The sequence below is a fragment of the Rattus norvegicus genome, chromosome 1 (assembly GCF_021556685.1).
Source record: "Rattus norvegicus strain SHRSP/BbbUtx chromosome 1, alternate assembly SHRSP_T2T, whole genome shotgun sequence".
NCBI lineage: Eukaryota > Metazoa > Chordata > Mammalia > Rodentia > Muridae > Rattus > Rattus norvegicus.
The window spans coordinates 133092896-133116213 of NC_141534.1; the positions used below are offsets into that span (position 1 = coordinate 133092896).

At 45.5% G+C, this 23318-nt stretch overlaps 1 protein-coding gene across 3 annotated transcripts in view; it reads left to right on the plus strand.

Annotated features, from left to right (window-relative positions):
• Nucleotides 1-23318, plus strand: part of Adamts17 (ADAM metallopeptidase with thrombospondin type 1 motif, 17) — a 321560-nt gene that overhangs the window by 69106 nt on the left and 229136 nt on the right. For all 3 annotated transcript variants that reach the window (XM_087655318.1, NM_001432137.1, XM_087655319.1), the window contains 3 exon segments: nucleotides 6886-6969; nucleotides 7633-7790; nucleotides 12671-12714. In XM_087655318.1, the coding sequence (XP_087511444.1) occupies nucleotides 6886-6969; nucleotides 7633-7790; nucleotides 12671-12714 (286 nt within the window).

The following is a 23318-nucleotide window of genomic DNA, read 5'->3' on the forward strand; positions in this document are numbered from 1 at the left end:
GCAAGTAAAGTGTAGCAGATATACAGTATGGAACATCGTATTCAGCCTTGAAAGAAAGAAGTGCGGGTATGTTCTGTAAAGAGGATGACCCTGAAGGCCATCATGCTTAGTGAAATAAGCCGGCCACCACAGGACAAGTAGTCGGTCATCCCGTTTATGCCTGATATCCAGAGCTGTCAGACATATGGAGCCTGAATAGAGGGACTGGGGAAATGGGGAGATAAGTGTTCACTGGGGACAGTGTTTTATTTCACAAGGTGGTCAAGTTCTGGAGGCAAAACTGTGCACACAAACATGGTACAAACTATAGGCTGTGTGCTCTATGAATTTTACTGTCAAGAGAAAAGCTATGTATTGATTGCATCTGTCTCCATTGCTAGCACCTTTCTACCCACTTAAGGTGCCACAAAGCAGGAGACCTTGCTACCCACTTGTGTGTGCAACAGGAATCGTTGGTGTGTATTATCCTCCTCAGCAGAAGAAGCCACCAACCCTACCGAACACGATTCAGTGAGAGGGAATCCTGGAGAGTGTTAGGGTCACATCCTGAACCATATGAGAGCGAGTAACTGAAGCACCTCTGTGAGGGGTGGTCTTCTCTTCCAAAGGGGTGGCACTGAGCTAAGAACAAAGCCAGCCAGAGGGGAGGTTGGTAGGAGTTAGTAAACTATGGTTGGACTAACACTGCTCGCTGAAGACCCTGGGCATGAGGAGCGAGGCTTGCTCTGTATGTGTCTGTGTGCATGTGTATGCATGTGCGTGTGTGTGTGTGTGTGCGTGTGCATGTGTGTGTCTGTCTGTGTTTGTGTGTCTGTGTGCATGTGCATGCATCTGTGTGCATGTGTGTGTGTCTCTGTGTGTGTGAGCGTGTGTGCATGCGTGTGGTGTGTGTGTGTGTGCATGCATCTGTGTGTGCATGTGTGTGTGCTGTTTACCTAGCATGCTCAAGACCCGGGGTGCTGTAATAAACAAGAGCTGCTTTTTTGTGTCTTCACTGAGGGCATGGAGTCCTACTTCTGGGTTTTTGTCCCTGGAGACTGTGCACAAGCTGCTTCCAGGACAGATATCCAAAAGGACCTCACTCTACAGGGTGTTCTGTGGGCTGCTTTGGCTTTCCCACACACATTGCAGAGTCTTCTGTGTATATGGGGTTTGGTTCTCCTTGGGTGGGGGTCCTCGGGTGACACCAGAGCAGGAATATTTTAAGGCACACATTTCAGACAGAAACAGGTGGTGTGGCACCAGAAACCCTGGGGATGGGCAGCCAAGTTGGAAAGCAGGGCTACCCGTCAGAGTTTTGGTTGTTCTTTGCTTCCTTAACAACCATGGAGTGGTATTAAAAACCCGAGACCATCCAGGCAAACTGTTTGGAGGAAAAATGACATCAATTTTGCTTTATTACCATATGAAACAGACAATGGATCTCTCTGTGGTATCCCTCAGAGGCAGCCCAGCCTTAGAATGCTCATTGGTTCTTTCTTACGCGTGAGCACCTGCTGGGAGCCCTGGGAGGCTCTCACACACACAGCAGGTCTCTGCTTCAGGGCATCTGGGGACTCCAGAGTATGCCTTTCCAATTCATGCCCAGGACCTCCCTTACAGGTCCTGTGAATTTAGTAAATGTAACCCTTGCCTTTTTGGGTGAGGCCCGAATGGGACTTTGGGCAGGCTGTGGCTCATCCTAGAGACAGCTTTGTGAAAACCCTACCTGCTGTGATGACTGTCACCTCTCCATCTGTCCCAGCCTCTCATTCCTTCTCAGGTCCCAGTCTGCCGATCATCCCAACCATCTCTGTGTCCCCAAGTCACCCAGCTGGGAGAGCCACAGTGCTCTGTTGGCAGCAAGTGTACCTGCTTGGCTCAGGCTGCCAAGGGAATGTGACGAAGGCGGCCAGGGCTCTGAGCTCTGACTGGAACACAGCCAGAGTTGGACACTAGGGACAGACTTTCCAGACAATTGGCTGCACTGCTGCGGGCCCAGCCAGGTGTCCCCTCAAGCATCAGGCGCTGCCTTCTAGACTTCCCCTGAGCAGGAACTTCCATGAGAAAAAAGGCAGAGCATCTCTTTTGCTTGTCTCAGGCTTATATCTTGCTACTGTCATCAGGCCTTTCTGACCTAGAGGGGGCTTCTGGGACCCTTCCGCCCTGTCCTGTGCCTTGCTCCATCACGGAGATCTGTGGGTGGGCAGTGTGCAAATAGCAGGTGACAGAGTGCTCAGCTGTGGTGGTTAGGCTTGGCTGAGTGTCCCCTGGGAGCAGAGTGCCTGTATTATAGGGGGGTGCTGTCCCTCAATATTAGTCATGATGTCGTAATAGTTACCTTTCTCTTGTGCTAAACACCATGACCGCAACAGGTTATACAAGGAGAGGTTTATGGGGGCTTAAGGTTTCAGAGGCATAAGAGCACAATTACCCTGGTGGCAGGGAAGTGTGGCGGCAGGCAGGCAGGCATGGAGGCTGGAGCTGGAACCCAAGAGCTGAGGGTCCACGTCTCAAATGACACACGTGAAGCAAAGAGATTGAACTTGAAGTGGCATAGGGGTTTGAAACCTCAAAGCCCTTCCCACTGATGTACTTCCTCTAGGAAGGCCATCCCTGCTAGGCCTGCTCAAATAAGACCACCAACCGGAGACCAACTGTTCAAGTGGGGGAGTCTATGGAGGGCTTTTCTCGTTCAACCCACACAGAGATTTAGGGCGTGAGGCTTTCATCAATGAATTATACGTGTGACAACATGCACGTCACAGAATTTACTGTTGCAGCCTTGTGTAAGTGTACGTTTAGTAACATTAAATGAACTCATCTGTTGTCTAACCAGCATCCAGATGGCCTCATCTTCTAGAACAGACCCTGTGCACCGGCTTCCCATTTCTACCATTTTCTCCACTTTCCCTCTCTGCAGCCCCTGGAGTGTGAGGCTGTTTCCTTCTCTCCTCTTACATTCTTCGTGCATTCTTTCCAAGGGAGGCAAACAAGCCTTCGGCCATGGAATGCACATGACCCTAGGCTATTCTCAACCTGACAATGGATGATTCTATCTCGAGGACTTGCCCTTCCTTCTGCCTGGCTGTTCACACCATGGCCTGTGGGTTCTGTGTTCTCTGTTCATTCAACAGACCAGAACACCACCCAGAAGTTGCTTGGCACACTATTATCTTACTTAAGTAATTAAAAGATGCAAGTCATGGTCACAGGGTCTGGCCTGGTCTGGCCTGGGACTTACTGTGAGCGTCAGGCTCCTCCCCCTGTCTTGAGTTACCGCTGCTATGATGGGACACCACAACCACACAGCAAGCCGGAGAGGAAAGGGTTTCTCTGGGTTACACTTCCACATTGTTCAGCATTGAAGAAGGTCGGGACAGGAACCCAAATCGGGCAGGAACCTGAAGGCAGGAGCTGATGCAGAGGCCACGGAGGGGTGCTGCTTACTGACTTGCTCCTCATGGCTTGCCCAGCCTGCTTTCTTGTAGAAACCAAGACAACCGGCCCAGGGATAGCACCACCATTAATTAAGAAAATACCTTACTCCTGGATTTTTTGGAGGCATTTTTCTCAATTGATAAGGTAAAGTGGGAGCAGTTTTCTCAGATAACTATAGCTTTTGTCAAGTTCACATAAGGCTAGCCAGCATATCCACCATGTCTGACTTCACCTCATTCATATATATATATATATATATACATATATATATACATATATATATACATACATATAAATACATATATGTATATATAGTGTGTGTATGTAATAGATGTTATATATATGTATATATTATACAACATTCATCTATTTATATTTTATTGTGTGTATGACACACTTATGTCCACACTATAATACATATACAGAAATCAGAGGACAACTTGCAGGTATCTGTTCCACCTTTCATCATGTGGGTTCCAGGTTTTGAACTCCTGACATCAGTCTTAGCAACAGTTGCCTTTACCCCCTGAGCTACCCCATCAGCCGGCATGTTATTTCTCTAAACCCATGATATTCTTGAATGTCTTTAGGGTTTGGCTAGTATAGAATTACAGGTATTGTGCGTCTAATTATTTTATGTTTGGGGGCTGGGATGGAACCCAGGGCCTCCGGGGTGCTACATCTATGCTGTGTCATTGAGCTCACAGGCACTCTGAAGGCATTGCCTAAACAGCCCTGCATGACCCAGCCCTGTGCAACTTGAGTTGTTTCCTTTACAACACCAAGCTTGCTTTCTCGGTTTGGAATTTCCATGTTTAGAACTGACAAGTCCAATCCTCGTACTGAGTATTTCAGGAAGAAAAAAATGAATCAGAAGCATTTGGGAGGTTCTTGAAATATCCAAACAAGGAAAAAGTCATGTGTTCCCTTCTTGCCCCAGGGTCAGGAATAGATAATGAAGAACTGACTTCTTCGGAATTGGCCTACAGATGGACGGGCCAGCACTAAAAAGGATGGATATTTTATACGTTTGGACATGACATTAGGAGGGGTCACCGAAAACAGAGCAATTGAGTGCATCCCCCTTTTTCTTGTGGGAAAAAAATGAGTTGCACTGAGATAGATTTTTATTTAGCCATAATAGCAGTGCGGCAAGGTCCAAGCTGTAACACAGCTAATTCCGTGTCCCAGAGCCGCCTCCAGTCCGTGCTTGCCTACTCTGCAGGCTCAGTACACTGTGGATGGCCAGCTGCTCTTGGCCTGGCCTGACCCTGGCCTTGCCGCTGCTCTGGCCATCGGTTTCTGCTGCAGCTGCTGCTGGACAGTATGAGAGAGGCACCGAGCAGGAGACATTTGACTGCTCTTGCTAGGAAATCCCCTTCCGGGTCAGGTCTGTGAGCCCAAACCAAGAGGAACACTGAAAAAGTACTCATCCCCATTTCCTCCACATCATCTAACTATGACTGCCCTTATTACCTCCCCATCAAACCACTCAGAGCTCTGCTTTTGCTATTGTAGGAGAAGAGGACCTCAGGTGAGCTGTGCGGACCTGGGAGCCTCACATCCAGTGGGCCTTCTTGGTTCTGGTGAACCCCGGCTCCTCTGCCTTGTGATTTTTCTCTTCACTCTTCTCTTAGACCTTCTGGGACTTCTTGATGTTGAGGGCCCGAATAATAAGTTCTGATGACAAGAGGCATATTTATGCCTAAGTTGGTCTTCTGTCATGGTGATGAAATAAATACCTGAGAAAAGAACCTTACAGGGAAAAGTTCTGTCATGCCCATAGCTTCGGAGGCCCAGGTCCAATTCTGGCAGACCCACTACTTTGGAGTCTTGGAAAGGCAAAAGGGTAAATGATGGGTCGATGTTGGTGCAGATATATATATATATATATATATATATATATATATATATATATATATATATATACACATAGATAGATAGATAGATAGAGCGCATAGCACCTAAAGTCCTCTCGCTGGCCCTTCTCAGCCATCCCTACTACACCACCCTGGGGCCAAGTCGTCGTGCATGTGTATTTGGGCGATATTAAATGGCCACAATGGGGGAACTTGAGAAGAACACATGTCTTTTTGTCACTAGGATGTGCCTCTGTGGCAGCCTTCAGTTAGGATTTTGGGGAACTCAGGGGGGGAATGGCTATTTTGGCTAGATGGGCCCGGCTTTGAAGCAGGGTGTTGCTAACTGGCTCTGAGCCTTCACTTACAAGAGCTCATTTCCTGTAAGGGATAGTACAGATGCCGTCCTTTCTGAGTGGAAGAGAGGGTTAAAGATGACACAGGTGGGAACACAGCAAGTTTCTCTCCCCACTTTGCCTTAAGTTCTTCTGACTGAAAGCCTGAGGCAGAAGTTTTGACTTTTCTGCTAGAATTACCTAACATCCATTTCTTCATTTCAAAATCACCCATGCTGTATGAAAAAAGTATTTATTTTATGGTGTGTGTGTGTGTGTGTGTGTGTGTGTGTGTGTGTGTGCATGTATGTGTGTGTGTGTATGTGCATGTGTGTGTATGTATGTGCATGTGTGTGTGCATGTATGTGTATGTGCGTGTGTGTGTATGTGCATGTGTGTGTATGTATGTATGTGCATGTGTTTGTGTGTGTGTGTGTCTATGTGTGTGTGTGTGTGTGTGTGTGTGTGTGTGTGATGTATATATGAGGACATGCATGCCTGTGCCACAGCCATCTGTGGAGGTCAGAGGACATCGTTTAGGAGTTGCTTCTTGCCTTCCACCTGCTGAAGCAGGGAGGTCTGTCCTGTTTCTTCTGCTTCACTGAATACGCTATGTGGTTCTCTTGTCTCTGGCTCTGTCTCCTCGTAGAAATGCAGGGATTACACGTGTGCACTATCTCGTCTGGGATTTCTTGGGGGTGGGAAGTGTTAGTTGTGCTGGTTAAATACAAGTTCTCGAGATTGACTCGGGTCACCAGGTTTGTGCACCTTTACCTGCTGAGGTCTCTTTGGCCCTGGATTCTCCTTTAGTGAGGCTTTTAGGCCTCTGAAAATGTTAAGAGAATCTGGAAAATGTTCTCATCTGTGTATTCATGTATATTTTTGTTTAGCTCATACCTTATTGACACCGAAATTTGAATTACGTGTTAATTATTTTTAGTTTTTCTCATACTAAAAGAATACAAAGTACATTTAGATTTTTTTAAAATCAATGCTGTTTTTTTCAACAAGTTTTAAAAGTATAGAAAAATTGAGCAGGTAGGATAGAGTTTGGATGCATACGTTTTTATATTTTTAACGTCTTGTATTTACAGAGTATGGTTGGTAATAAGCAAGAGACCAGTATTGACTAATATCTATTCTAATATCCATAGTCTATGCAGATTTCTTTAGTCATTATCTAGTAACTTTTCAGTTTCAAGCCACCATCCAGAACACTGCTCTACTTAAAAAGTTATATTTGTATCTTTATTTTTTTTCTCTCTAAATAGGTATACAACATGTTTCAGCACCAGAGTCTCGGGATTAAAATTAACATTCAAGTTACCAAGCTGGTCCTTCTGCGACAACGCCCTGTAAGTCTTTGTGGGTGCCTTTCAGAGCATGCTGAGAACTTAATGGGTTTGGCTGTGTCTGCTAGTGAGGGCTTCAGGGAAACAGGCTTGTTCACCCTCCTGGCTTTGAAGATGGCACTCTTGTGAGAGAAGAGAAAGAGCCCCTAGTTCTCAAACCATGGTAGTATGCAGGCTGCTTAAATCTCGGGTACCACTGACCCATGGGCTCACACACATCTTCCCCTGCTCCTGGAAGGTTTGCCATATGCCTCCTACACGTGTGGAAGTCTGGATGTAGGCTCAGAAGTGGGACTTTGCTCCTGGAGCTCCTGCCTCACTAGGACCCAGCAGAGCCTTGGTTTTGGTGTTTCAGTTAAGTGACAACTTTTAAGCCAGTGCTACCTGTAAGGTATAGCAGTCGGTCAAGGGAGTGCACTGATTTTGTAGACTGCTCCATTTCTAGAAGCATTTTTGTTTGCTTTAATGACAGTCACTATTTGAACTTGTGGATAAAGTCCTTAATTGTCATGCTTGGGGCCTTCTGAATGTCCTTTGGTCCTCGGCTAACTCAAGGCATCTATCGAATTCTGTGTTCAGGAGCATCTACCATTCAAAATACAGGCTGAGGGCAACTTTGGCTCCTGGATGACACTATCTTTGACAACCTCCTTCAATTTCTTGTAGGCCAAGTTATCCATTGGGCACCATGGTGAGCGGTCCCTGGAGAGCTTCTGTCACTGGCAGAATGAGGAGTACGGAGGTGCTCGGTACCTTGGCAATAACCAGGTGCCAGGAGGGAAGGATGATACGCCCCCTGTGGATGCTGCTGTGTTTGTGACCAGGTAAGCCTGGTGCAGTAGGAGAAAGACCATTCCCTTGTGAGAGCATGTTATCAGTCCAGACTTGGATTGTCAGCTTGGATAGAGCTTCTGTCTACTTGCTTGGGTTTCAGGTTTCTCATTGGTCAAATGGGATTGTTGTAGGTTCAGCCTCTGAGGGCTGAGCCAAGAAAAAAAAGCAAGCTATTGACTATAAACGGTGCCTAACCCACAGTGTTATCCATCAGAAATTCTAGGTAACTGGAGACTTAGAACTTTCTAGAGCTCTGTGCACTTCTCTCTTTCTCCCCCACTTCCTCCCAATAGCATGCTAGTAAGAGAGGTACTGAGAGGGTCTGCAGCTGCTGCAGACTGACTTGGGCAACAGGTTAGGGAGGGGAGTGTATGCTGGAATTCCCTGTGGGAGAACTCCACACAGGGAGACCTGCACAGCCTTGCAGGTCACGCCGTCCACAGGGCCACCGGAACCCCTTAGAAAACCCCGTCTTTTAGATGCCCATGGACATCAAACAGAGGACTCTGAAGCAGGGTTAAGGGTCTTTTCTAGCTGCCATTATCCTTCTAGACCAAGGGGCCAAGAAGAACATAGCACAAACCTTGTGGCAGCCTCTGAAGCCACAAGCAACCGCGTTGCCACCGTTCCTAGTGCCACCATAGCCACTGACCAAAACCAGGCCCTCTGTTGGCACGCTGGTTCCCTGTGAGAACATTTGCTACTCACATGGGATTCGATTAAATGTCTAGTGGGATGCTCTGAGCGCAGTCTTCTGGATAGCTCTGTCGCTGTGGTAGGATCAGCAACTGGCACGCCTGCTTTAGGTCTGGGCTTTCCAGTCAGTGAGTGCTGGGCATCTCCAGGTGCTTCTTCCCTAGCAGTGCTGGGAACCCATCTTCCCTAGCTGGAGACTGCCACACTCACTTGGGGACAGCATCTGGGGACCTATGGGACTGCCTACAGAACACCTGAAGGATTATGCTGATGGGGTGGGGGGGCTGATGTTTGGAGAGTGGATTCTATTTGGTAAGTAAGCAGGAATCCTGTGGAGCAGTGTTTATGTATAACCATAAATTATGTGATTAATTTCCTACATGAAGTTAATTAGGTCTAATCAAATGAAGTCTAAAAGTCCTTCATAGAGAAGAGCTTGTTTTAAACAACCCCAGGATTGGAATTTGCAGCTAAACTTCCAGTATCCCTACTTTGAAAGTAGTTTTTATAAATACTATAAGACTTAGAGATTCTAGTGTTTATTACAAGTATTACTAACTTAGGGAATTCTTGCCCTACACCATATTTGAAAATGCTTTTCACCTTCCTGCTATTTCCTTTTACGAGAAGCTGGTGAATATGTTGGTAACCTACCCATCTTGCTAATGTTTCTGAGGTCGGACTATTTTAAATGCACCCATCAGTTCCAGTATACAATGCATCAGTTACCACCTAGGTTTACAGAGACGTCCAGAAGAAGGGGAGAGAAAAAGCATTTTGGAGTGGTCCTGTTCTGGGAATGAAAGCTTTTTTTTTCCAGAGAAAATAAATATCGTCAAAATCAGAATTGGCAAAACTTCTAGATTAGGTCTTCTGTAAAACCACAAATAGCGAAGGAAGGTAGCGCGTGTCCATAATCCTAGCACTTGGGTGGTAGAGGCAGGAGAATCAGGTGTTTAAAGTCACCTGTGCCTACATAGTGAGTTTGATATGAGCTTTTAGGCTATGCGAGATCCTGTTTTAAACAACGGAATCAACCAGGGGCCTGGGAAGATGGCTTAGTCAGTGACATGCTTGTGACACAAGCATGCAGATCCGAGTGTGTGCCTCTGGAACCCAACTGAAAGAGCTGGGCTCACTGGTGTGCATTTGGCAGAAATGGGAGCTTCTGATGACTTGCTGCTGTAGTCCAGTGGATAAGGTTCAGTTTTAGTGAGAGACCTTGTCTCAAAAAAAAAAAACTGAGGTGGAGAGAAATTAATAACATCATCTTCTGAACACACACACACATACACACACACACATGTGTACATACTCACAAGGACATATGCACATACAAACAAATTTACACATGCACACAAACATGCACATAGGAGCACACACAAGTGCACACACAGACAAACCAATGTGTATACACACACACATACACACACACACATATATATATGCATACATACATACATACATACATACATACATACATACACACACACATGCTTAGGGGCCTGTTTCTTTTTCCTTTTCACGATGACACTCAGGGCTGCCTATTCGCTCTTGCTTCTGTGGATGAATCACTACTTAGCCACATCCCCAGAGTCTGTCCTTGAAAATGCTGGCTCCTGCAAAGGCAGGGCAGCAGCCCTGGAGTGGGTGGAATAAGAGCTGGCTGAGAAGCCTGGTGTATAACTGGAAGCCGGGCTACAATTCCCGAGGTTGAGCTAATGGCAGGTTGATAGTCTGCAGGGAAATGGAATGCAAGGGCAGCAGCTGCTTTAGAGAGGTGCCCTTTCTGCCCAGAGTTAACCCTAGCCAAGGGTCTAATAGGAAATCTCACAGGCCAGGCATTGTTCAGAGGACAGTATTCCAGCCTTGCATCTGGCCAGTGTGAGTGTTTTCTTTCTTTCTCTCTCTTGGCTGGTGGCTAAGCCTGGGAGCTGTTCTCCTGGACAGTGGCTGCGACAGACGATGGGAACATGATGTCATGGCTAGCAGAGGCAGTCAGCTTTTCTGCAGCTGTGTGGGTGTCTAGGCTGTAGACAGCCACCACCACCATGTGTACTGTGGTTGGAGGCCAGCCAGGGCCACACAGAGGACTGGGGCTCCCACCCTAGTGGCTTTCTTTACCTTTGCTTCTGAACTTGACCTAGGAAGGCAGGCACACAGCGTTTCTCCCCAAGCCCATCTCTGTGTTCCTGTAGGGAGCATCAGGGAGACATCCAAGCAAGTGTGCAGGTCTGACTGAGGGTCATGCTGGGATCCCTCTGCAGGGCCAGTCCTCAGTACCTCAGTTTCCTCCCTGTCCCCTCTGCTTCCTGTTTAGTAGCTTCCTAACCGGGAAACCTAAGAACAAAGCAGCAAAGTGAGGACAGGAGACTTGCTCTGACCTCTGCTTCATTTCCACAAAACTCGTTTAGTTTGGAGGTAAGGTTGTGATAATAAAGGGTTTACTTTTTTTCATAGGCTTTTATTTTTCTCTTTGAGTTCTAGATATTTATTGTCCAATTCACTGATGTGTGCCAAAGTGATTGTGAAAGTGGATTTTAAGTATTCTTTCCAACAAACACAAGAACCCACAAATCAAACAAATAAAATTAAACCCTAAACTCGTACCTGAGGTGATGGATGTTTCTATTATCTAGATTTTATTCTTTTATAATATACATGTCAAACTTCATGTTTGCATTGTATAATTATGTAGCATTTTACCTGTCAGTTGATAAATGATAATATTAAAATAAATGGGCCAAAAATGATAACCCAAAGTATACCTATTTGCTATGAAAGACTTAGGAATTTCCAGAAGCAAAACCCATTGAGTGGCAGATTCAGCAGGCCTTCGTTACCTCCCTGCTTCCTCTCCGCCCACACTTCTAAGCTTCCATCGGCATCCATGCCTCCTGCCCTGCCATTTCCTCTGGCCTGCAGGATGCCCAGTGTGCTTGGTGAGGTGACTCTGTACCAAGATGCTCAGCCTAGGCCTGGGAATCTGTGCATCAAGATATCAAGCCGGGCCTTTAGGCCTCCAGATCCAGAGCCTGTGGCTGAGAGCAGGCTGCTGGGATCCACACCTGGCAGGAGCAGGCTGAGAGATGGACATACTCAGGGCTTGCTCTGTTAACACACAGTGCACTGGGGGTGAGAGTGGGCTGGGATTCACACAGAGATGATGGAGGATAGAGTGGAAGGAAAGTGACAGACCCTGCTTTGTTACCAGGGTCAATGCTGTGAGTAGATAAGACCAGGGTGAAAGCCAAGAGTCAAGGATGGTGAATGCTGGAGTGGAAGAAGTGTTAGCCAGGGAAGGTCAGCTGGGAGCAGGACTGCCACCTGCTGTCATACTGTGCTTAGGGTCTGTCTGTCTAAGAATGGACCATGGACCGTGGCTGCTTTGGGGACTGTCATTCTCCTCCTCTATCTCCTTTGCTGAGCCAGGATGCTGAACTCACCAGGGCTCTGTGGTGGTTACTCACCCGGACTTTTAGAGGGAAGCCTGTGGATGTTTGTCGGTGGAAAAGCTGGGCTCAATCCTTTATCTCATCAAGAGAGGTGACTGTGAACCCACAGGGCTGGAACAGGCTCCGTACCTTTTCACTCATCCTCAATTGCACACCTAGGAGATCTCCGAGAACTTTAAAAATGATTTTTTTTAGAAATGTCTTCTTGTTGCCTTGCCATGGATATAAGGAATGGTCCTTACTGCTGTCCTAGTTCAGTAGCTTTGAAATACCACTACAGTTGACTCGTAACTGATTATCTCTGATCAAAAAGGCCTTTTTAGCTTTTTCAACTTTTGAAAGAATAACTTCTTTCCAACAGCTGAGTATGGCGAAGTTCAGCTGTAAGAGGGACTTCTGAGCTGGTGAGGTGGCTCAGTGTGTAAAGGTGTCTACTATCAAGCCTGATGGCCTGAGTTCTACCTGTGTGCTATGGCACATGCATGGACACTTCACAGATAAATACAAAAAAAATTAATATGGGGTTCATTCATATGCTTACTGAGTTTCCCATTTAGAGCTGCCATAGATGGCTTACTTTTGACAGACATTGTTATTTTGTCTAAATTAAAGCAACCTGACAGGATCACCAACCAATATTAGTATGGGATTTTCCTCTCCTATTCTTGCAGAGTACCACATACATCGGACTGTATCTTTTCTTTTCCTTTGTTTTTTAGGACAGATTTCTGCGTTCACAAAGATGAACCTTGTGACACCGTTGGTAAGTTTACAACTCTGACAATGATTCAAAGAGATGATGCATCATGGGACTTGTAGTCTGAAGGAGTTTCTGCCACCTCCCCAAACAAGCTTAGTATTTTCTGTTGCCTCTCTTCTGGTAAATTGGTTCCTCGACTATACTGTACTTCTTTCTCAAGTGCATTTTGAGGACTGCCTATGACAGAAGGCGCCTAGATAATAGGTTGAGAAAGAATATTATAACAGTCAAATCAAGGGCCAGAGCTTCCAGGTAGCTAACTCCAAGATGTCTGCAGTTGAGAGTATAATCGTCTCTCAGCAGCTTGTCTGTCCTGAAGCTTGCTGTCTAGTCTAAACAGTACCGAGATGTGGATACAGATGTGGAGAAACACAGGTTATCTTTCTTCTCTTTCTCACCTGCCCCTCTTCCTTTACTGTTTTCAGCGAAACCTGAATGGCCCTTACATTCTTAAAGGATTCATGTAGAAACCTTCCTTCTGCTGGGTGTGGTAGTGCACACCTTTAATCCCAGCACTCGGGAGGCAGAGTTTGCCAGATCTCTGTGTTTGAGGTCAGCCTGGTCTACCAAGCAAATGCCAGGGCAGCTGGGATACACAGAGAAACCCTTTCTTGGAAAACAAACAAACAAACAAAACCCCAACTAGCCAACAAAACCAGAAAGCTTCTTTAAAGCGTGGGCAGAATACCTGTCTGATGGAGGAGTCATCCCCAGCATCCCTCTGCTCACACACAGGGAGGGAGCAGATTACCCAAAGGAAAGTTAGGAATCTCATATGCTCATGTGCTTTGAATTACAGAAATACTGATGGGAAGCCAGATAGGGTTGACATCATATCTAACATTGTACGGTTCAGATGTCAGCAACCTGTTACCAGAGAGTCTCAGTGCTGGGCAACCTTGGCCTCTGTTACAACTCCATGTGACTGAACTGGGTGACTCAACTTTCTTAACACGTACAATGATGACCTTGATTAGGTGATTTAATGGGGCCCTTCAAAATCTGGAATGATGATAGCCAACGTTTATTCTACATGCTGCAGTTTATGGCTATTTCATTCTTTTACTTCATCAGTCTTCAAAACAGATCAGAGAGCAAGATACCAAAATTCAGCCTGTAGATATCTGGGCTTTGCCCCTTAGGACTGGTTCCATGATGGAATCCCTGGGCAAAGGCAATGCCAGCCTTGTTTTGCTCGTGGCGTAAGCTGAGCCAGGTGATGTGAAGTTACAGGGAAGTGTGTTGTGGTGCTGGAATGGGGCTCCTTCCTGGGTTCATAGTCCTTTCTGGAGGATGCATCTGCCTCACCCTGCACCGGCTCCTGGCCTAGGCTCAGACGGTATTAATTTCTCACCTAGCACTTGCCCTATACTTCCTGATTCCCCAGAAGCCTCTGTGCTGTGCAGAGCTGACCCTGGGTCTCCGTGCCATGTGTTCTGCAGCACCTGGCTGAGAACTCAAGAGGCTTTTGCACCGTGTTATGGGGCTAATATATCACAGGGAAGGGATGAATGCAGATGAAAGAAGCTTCGTGTCTGTGGATAATAGGCACTGGAGCATGCGCTTCTCAATGATTGATAGCTACCTTTCGGTTTATTGTGAGTCTACAAACACATACATATCCTTACGATAATGAACCCCTCCCCTTGTGGAAGATTAAGCACCTAATTCTAATCAAGTGTCTTTCTCTCGTCTACTCGGTAGTTCATACCTCTTTAAATACTTTTCCCATGATAGTTTTCATCACAAAATGCTGCAAGGCCCTGGGTATCTCAGGTAACTAAATATTAGGCTTCGCAGTTCTGAAGGCCACTGGTCCAGGTCCAGTTATCTTCAGGTGTCTGGTTTCCTATGGGGGGTTCTCCAGGCCTTGCGGATGGCTGCCTTCACACCATTCTCTTACTTCTCTGTGTTCCTGATCTCTTTCTTTTTATGAGGACATCAGTCACACTGGATTAGGGCCCACCTTTATGGCATCATTTAACCTTATTTAATTATATTTCTCAAAGCTCTGTTTCAAAATCTGTCATATGGGGATGTCATATGGGGGGTGTCAGTTCTTCACCCTGTGGAATCTGATACTTTCAGGCTGTTTGTGACAGCCGCACATCACCAGGTGGTATCTGATGTCCTTATGTGACGTCACTGGCACATGTGTGCCAGTTCCTAAAGAGGCATGTCTTCTCATGGCAGGGACAGGGTGTGACCATTCACAAGGTGGCAGGGGGTTACCTGAGGGATGGGCTGCTCTGCCTCTTCCCTCCCACTGTGTGTCCTTTCTAAGACTCTGGTCATTTTTCATTTTTACAAAGAGAGATAAACCAGTTAATGGCCTTTCTACTAATCTGGTAGCGTCTTTTGATTCTTTATCTGGATACAACTTCATCCCAGGTGGAGGAGCACCTGTGTCTGCCTCCCTGAGGTAATTCGTTTGAATGGCCCAGGTTAGATGTTGTGCATTTCATCTTGGTCCTGTGGATGTCCCACCGTTTTAGACTCTTCCTCACCTTGTGATTTGGCTCTATTCTGACAGAATAGAGAAGTAAAAGCTTCACATCTAATTGTGTATTTGTTGTCACTGGGCAGATCCTCCAGGCTCTGACAAATTCTTCCCCTTGCCAGTTTTACTGGTACTTATAATTAGGATTTGACAATCTCCTGTGCTGTGTGAGTGTGTGTGAGTGTGTGTGTGAGTGTGAGTGTGTGAGTGTGTGTATCTGTGTGCTGTGTGAATGTGTGTGTAACTGTGTGTGTGAGTGTGTGTGTCTGTGTGCTGTGTGAGTATAAGTGTGTCTGAGTGTGTGTGTATGTGTGAGTGTGAGTGTGTATGAGTGTGAGTGTGTGAGTGTGTGTATCTGTGTGCTGTGTGAGTATAAGTGTGTCTGAGTGTGTGTGTGTGTGAGTGTGTGTGTGTGTATCTGTGTGCTGTGTGAATGTGTGTGTAACTGTGTGTGTGAGTGTGTATATCTGTGTGCTGTGTGAATGTGTGCGTAACTGTGTGTGTGAGTGTGTGTGTCTGTGTGCTGTGTGAGTATAAGTGTGTCTGAGTGTGTGTGTATGTGTATGAGTGTGAGTGTGTGAGTGTGTGAGTGTGTGTTTGTGCTGTGTGAGTGTGTGTATAAGTGTGTGTGTGTGAGTGTGTGTATGTATGATGTATGTATGTATGTATGTATGTATGTATGTATGTATGTATCTTCCTTATACCTATTTTAGAAATACAGCATATATTCACAAGAGTTAGGTACAGACGTAGTATTCTATTGAATTGTTGTATTGTGTATCATGTTCCAGTTGGATTTCTTAGTGGAGGGCCACACATCCATCATCTTGACATAATTTAAAAGAAGTAGGCTAGGGGTTGGGATTTAGCTCAGTGGTAGAGCGCTTGCCTAGCAAGCACAAGGCCCTGGGTTTAGTCCCCAGCTCTGAAAAAGAAAAAAAAAAAAGAAAGAAAAAGAAAAAAAAAGGTAGGCTATCAATTGGGCAGGCGTGGAAGGGGACCTCTGAGAGGAGTCAGGAAAGGAGTGAATATGACCAAAATAGGTTCTACAAATTTCTCGAAGAACTAGTTTTTAAAATGTGGTGGGGAAAGTTTCTGGGAAAGCCAAAAAGTGCATATTTTACTCCACAGCAACTCATTCCTTAACACACTTTAAATGTTGGTAGGGGCCATTTAAAATGTGTATTAGCTTGTGCTTATGCTGGGATAAAGTCTTTCAACAGGCCCTGTGTAAGGGCTACCATGTTTCAGAACGAAGGAGAATGTGGGTAGCCCCAGGTTCATCCTGCCCTTGTCTCCCCATATGGCTATTGCCAGCATGGCCTAGGAGAATGATGGCTGGAAAAAGTGTAAGTAAATGTGTACATGTGCATATAGACACACACGTACACATGTACATACCTGGTGCAAGTGTGCAGATTGGAGCGTGCAATGTGTACTTCCTACGTCTGCTTTGTTTATACCTGTGAGTTCTCTCAGTCCTCAGCTCATTCTTGTAAGAGCCTCCTGAGGAGACCTGGCTGGCTTGAAAGCTATTCTTCAGTGTAAGCCCTCTGCGTTTGGAATGTGTCTGGGCGTCCATACCTGAAACCACTTGCCCTGGAGGACCAAGTTCACCTTGACTCATTTTTTCTGTCAGGTTCTCTTCTAAGATTCCATGAGGGTGGACTATATTAGATAAGGGTGAAAATGCAGGTGTATGTTTTTCCATGGGATGGATGTCTGTCAGTCTTTTTGAGATGTGGAACCAACCAATGTTTAGTTTTGGAGCTAGAGACCAATGAAGCACGTGGTTGTGCCTTTGGAATTAGAAAGCAAGGAGGCTGAAGAAGCACAGATGTTCAACACTCAGGGTGTCCAACTGAGGGCATGAAACGTAGACTTGGACATTGACTGTGCAGGGCAGCAGTACCATTGCATTTAAAGATATTAATCTCTCTGTCACATTTTGAGATTATAATATGATAGCATACGATATCATGTTCTCCTTTCCTTTCCTCCTTCAAACCGTTTCAGATACCCCTGCTTGCTCTTTCTTAAATTCATAGCCTCTCTTTTCATTAATTCATTCTCTCTCTCTCTCTCTCTCTCTCTCTCTCTCTCTCTCTCTCTCTCTCTCTCTGTCTCCCCAAATACATACATCAAGCTGTTCAGTCCATATAATGTTACTTACATGTGTGGTTTCCAGGGCTGACCATGTGATATTAGACAACCAATTGGTGTGCTCTTGCCTAGGGAGGACCACTTTTCTAGCTGCCAGTGTTCCTTTGTTGTCCATACTCCTTTGTGTAAGGTTGGGGCCTTATGGTCTTTCCCCTGTCTACTTTAGCATGTCAATTATTGCCCTTATCTAGCTCATGTTTGGACAGTCATGTGGAGGACTTTATGTGCATAGCTTCTGACACTCCTAGGAAACAGTCTCATATCACATTTCCAGATCTTTCCTTCCCACCTTCCACAGTGATCCCTGAGCCTTATTGTGCAAGAGTTATATTCTAGCACACTGTTCCCCTTTAAAGGTATTATTCCTCAAGGGTGGAGGTTGAGGCTGATACATCTCTAGGTCACTGTATCCAGCCAAGCTTGTGAGAAGACTCCAAATGCATCATGATCTCAGGTCAGACACAAGACAGGGGGACATTGGTGTTAGGCCAAAACTCACCACCATTTCCTTGTTAGCATGGCTCTGGTGTGATCGTTGTCAGAGGGGCCTCTTTGTCCCCTCGGTGCTCCTCTTAGCCACGGGAACACTTTACAATCAGCACCATTCTTTATCATGTTAGAGAATTGTTCTTACTTGAATCATGATCCTTTTTACGTTTGTTAGAATCAAGTGAGCAAGTCCTCTAGTGGACTGGAGAAACAGAGATAACCATGGGAAAGAGACTGTGTGAGAATTCTGTTTTGTAAGACAGCTATTGTAGCTCATGAGAAGTCACATAAACAGAGCATGCGGTGGGTGTTGGGTATGGAGACCAAGGAGCTCCACAGCAGCAAAGCCTTCTGTGCTAAGTTGGAAGAAGCCTGGGAAATTCGAGACTGAAAGCCAGAGAAGAGCCCCACAACAGTTTACTGTATGCTGCCCCTCATGGCCCCTGTAGCCATCTGCAGAGCCCCATCAACTCAACAGTGAAGGCGATTCCTACTAAGGGCCACTCATTGGAAGAGGGGACAGGCACAAGCTCAGTCCTGTGGTCAGGACACTGGTTCTACAGTTAGGTCTGATCTCACATCTCGCTTCCGCAACAACCTTTGTGATTTACCTCCCATTGCTAGATGTGAACTCATCTATACAATGGAAATAATAATCCTCAGGGTTCCTAAGAGGATAAAGGGGATGACTCTACTAATTCAGTGGTTGTCAAGAGTCAGGAAGGAGGCCTGGAGGGAAGGATCTGAGGTTAAGAACATATACAGAAGACCCAGGTTTGGTTCTTATCACCCATGTTGGATGGCTCACTACCTGTCTAATTCAGGGGCCCTGACACCCTCTTTTGCCCACCTCAGGCACCTGTACACATATGGAACACATATGTAATTTTTAAAAAATCTAAAAACCATCCCATCCAAAGCCAGGAAATGACCAATGCTGAGGCAATGGAGAAGTGAAGACTCTTGTGCACCGCTGGTGGTCATGGGGATATTTGCGTCTTGTATGGAAAACAGAACAGTGTTTTCTCTCCCCAGGTTAAAGTGCAAAGCAGAATGCCAAAAAAGAAAAAAGACACAAACAAGAGCAGGTACTCAAACAGATGTTTGCACACTTGTGTTCGTAGCAGCAGTATTCCTGAGAGCCAAAAGGTGGAAGCACTCAGTGTCCATCTATGGATAGATAAATGCAGTGCCGTATGTACATATGGTGGGATAGAAAGCCAACCATAAAACAAAAGACAATTCTGACACAGACTACATCATGGGTGAGCCTCTAGGGCATGATGCTGAGCAAATGAGCTATGTTAGAAAAGCATGTGCACAGGTATAAGGCACCCAGTGAATATTTATAGAGACAGAAAATGGTTGTGTCCAGGGGCTGGGAGGAGGGAGAAAGAGTCAGCTATTCCATAGTAGCCTAAAGTTTCAGTTTCACAAGATGAAAATTCAAAGCTCATTGGTGGTCATGGTGGTTGGCTTTAATCATCAACTTGACCCGAGGTAGGATCACTGGGATGATCATCACTGGGATGGTGGGATTTCAATGATGGATTTTCTGGATTGGGTTGACCTTAGGTATCTTCTCTGGAGGGTTTTCTTGGTTAATTGATATAGGGAGACACAGCCCACTGTGGGCAGCATCATTCCCTGAGGTTGGGTCCTAGATTGTATAAGAATAGAAAAAGTGAGCTAAGCCCTAGAGGCATGCACACATTCATTTCTCTCTCTGCTCTTGACTGTTGAAGTGATGAAGTTCTTGCCTTGGCTTCATCACATTGATGAGTAATAACTTGGAACCGTAAGCCAAATGAACCCTTTATCCCTCAATTACCTTTTATCACAGCATCAAAAACAGCATCAGAACAGTATGATTGAGCGATTGTGTAAATGGATATATTGTCACTGACCTGCACAATAAGAAGTGGTTAATATGATGTTTTGTGTTGTGTTTAGTTGGCCATGGTGGCATTTATGTAAGTTAGTTAGTTAGTTAGTTAATTAGTTAGTTAGTTAGTTTGTTTGTTTGTTTTTTAGGTGAGGTGACAAAAGAAACTGTAGATTTGATTCTGTAGAATTTTTCTTAAGGTGACTTCCTTTGAAGAACAGTTTCCAGGTAGAGGGAAGTCCTTTCTCTTTGGAAGGAAGAATGGGGCTCTAGCTGGGGTGTGGGCAGTGCATGGAGTGGCAGTTTGCCTGCTGGAAAAGTGAACCAGGACAAAGAGAGGGCGAGCACCGTAGGAAGGGATGCTGGAGCTAAAGTAAAGTCTTTTCAATGTTTCCAAGGTTTCTTTTTGGTTGTCTGCGCTGTGTGGCTTTAGAGAATGGGGCTCAGTTAGACCACATGGCTCACTGACATTTTTGGACAGTGGGAGGTACACACTGTAGTCTGGCAATAAAACTGCCCTTTTGTCTAGCCCTGAGCTCACTTTCCCTGGAGATGCTCAGCAGTTGGATTCCTGTTATAAAGATATGAGGTCAGCCACTGAGGCCACTGCGGTGCTGGGAACTGACCACAGGCCAGCATCGGTTGACCCTCAAGGCTCAGAGCTGCAACTTATAGCTTACACCATCATTTAGACAGTTACCAGGCTCCCTTGGCCACTGTGAGTTTATAAAGTAAAGAACTCTCAATTCTCTCTCGAAAAAAATGGAAGTTGGCCCTGAATTTTTAACCTCGACTTCTTCACATATACAATTTAAGAAATCTGAGTGCTTTGGGAGGCCCAGAGATAGTTCATCTAAGGCAGTGGTTCTCAACCTTCCTACTGCGGTGACCCTTTAATGAAGTTCCTCATGTTGTGGTGGTCCCCAAGCATAAAATCATTTCATTGTTACTTTGTAACTAATTTTCTAATGTTATGAATCATAATGTAAATATCTTGCATGCAGGGATTGGCATGGGTGAGTGTGATCAAAAACATCACAAACAGGAATAAACTATGTCATAGTTAATGAAGAGATGAGCCTTATTTCAGGAGAGGGTGTGCTATGATTAGAGAAAGGACTGGCCGTGTCTCGGGATGGACTGAGCCATGGTTGGTTAAGGCTGGGCTGAATCATACTTAGGACCTGTCACATAGCCCAGGGTATTACGGTAAATAATGTTAGCTGACATTGACAGAATTCCTCCCCCCACACCCCCTTGGGAGATTAAATTTCTCAGTCTTCCTGGCAAGAGCCAACAGCAACCTTCTGCCCAGTGGAAGGAGATTGGAAGTGATGTGTGATATTTTGTGCTTACAAACCTCCTATGAGCAGTGCTTGGAGATCTTTCTTCTTTGATCATCCTAAGGTTACCCAAGGAATTGGCAGCCACAGTCCCAGAAACTGGGTATTACAGGAGGAATTACGAGTACTGGGGCACTGGAATTGGTTCTGTTTGGCAGCGCTTGGTTCAGAAACTCCCGTCTGCATCCCTATCTAAGATCCTGTGCTTTTCAAGCTTTGAGATCTCCAAACCCTGAAGACTTGGCAGGTCGCACCCCCACCTCTCAGAACTTGCAGAGTTAAGGACACAGTTGGAATTTTGAACGATTTTAGAGGAGAATGACAAGTAGCCTTGGCCTTACAGAGCGGGCAACGTTAACTCCCCCTCCCTCATTCATCTTAAGTATCCCAGAGAAACAAAAGGAAAACAGAGATATTGAATGTGCACCCAATACACACGGGAGGACTGGGGGATGAGCGGCTCGAATGGGCTCTTAGGACTTGGGGTTCTGAGCGGCTCCGTAAAAGGACAACAGAGCGAAGGAAAGGGAGAGCTTTGCATTTGGTAAACTGCAAGGTGCTCAATGTGGGAGAACTAATTCTGCTTTGCCATCCCTGGACTCGTACAGGCCTAGAGTTGTCCCTGGTGACAAACTTTGGTCCTTCTATGATGCTCAGCAAGTCAAGAAGCCTGGTGGATCACTAGATATCAAAGCACGGGCCTGCTGCTGGATCCATGGCTCCGGAGTCGTCCTCTATGGCTCGTTCCCTCAATATGAAGAGAGGTCCCTTCAGAGCTCACATTAACCCTTCTTATTCCTTACTCATCCCATGTCTCCTATTGGTTAGAGGCAACACATGTATGGGCTCTCTGTCTGTGACAACATGCCTGAGAAAGTAAACTAAAATGGACGAGAAGCAGTCTGATGTGGTGGGACACATCTGTAATCCTAGCAGTTACAGGGAGGGGTTAAGGCAGGAGATTCCTGAATTCAAGGTCAGTCTAGGTTCTAGGTCTGCTTAGATCTTAAAATCTACCCAGCAAGATTTTGTCAGAAACAAAATTCAAAATAAAAAAAAAAAGTTAAGAGAGATCAGAAGAGGCTTAACTTGAAGTTTCATAGGTTTGATCCTGTAGTTGGCTGACATGAGATGGGGGCCTGAGACAGACCATCATGGTGGGGAGCGCATGCTAGAGTAAAGCTGTGTATTGTATGGTGAGGAAGAGACAGGGAGGACGGGCCTGTGTTCCCAATATCGTTTAAGGTTATATTCCCTAACTTCATCCTCTACAGGTTCCACCGACTCCCAATATCATCACAGACTCATGACTAAGCCTCTAGGACAAAGCATTTGGGAGACATTTAATATCCAAAACACGGGAAGCATCAGCACAGTTCACCATATTAGATGCCAGGGAATGAATGGTGTCAAGAGCTAAGTCAACTTTAATTTGTCCTTGGGAAGTTGAAGAGCTTTGGTCCAAGAGAGCCATCTCCCTAACTATCTTAGTCTCTGCTCCTGTGAAGAGACACCATGAGACACCAAAGCAACTCTTATAAACAAGAAACATTTAATTGAGGCTGGCTTACAATTTCAGAGGTTTAGTCCACTATCATCATGGTAGCATTCATGGTCCTGGAACATAGCTGAGAGCTGCATCCTTGTTCCCAGGCCAAGTGACAGAATTGGGCTTAGCATTAATTGGCTTTTGAAACCCAAAAGCCCACCCACAGTAACACACTTCCTCCAATTGGGCAACACTTACTTCAGCAAGCCACAGCTTCTAGTCCTCAAATAGTGCCATTTTCTCATGACTAAGCATATATATATATATATATATATATATATATATATATATATATATATGCCCACAGGCACCATTCTTATACAAACTATACTAGCCTTCAATAAATCTTTTAAATTAAGGCTTTATTTTGTTATCCCATGGGGAAACTGAGGCACTAAAAGGATATACGTCTCATGTGAAATTACCTCACTCATGAGTGGTAAAGCTGAGGCCAGCTAACTCATTGTGATGCCTGAGGATTTCATTCCTAGCCCATTTTGCCATCCCTGTGTCCATTCATTTCTTACATCAGCAAATTAAATTGCCCATTACTATTTCCCCTATACTTGCTTCATTTCTATGTCCTTATACTGTGAAGTATTTTTCTGATGGATCTCGATCCTTGCAGACACACTCTGCTTTTTCACATTGGCAGGGTTGAGTCCCTTCCAGGTACCA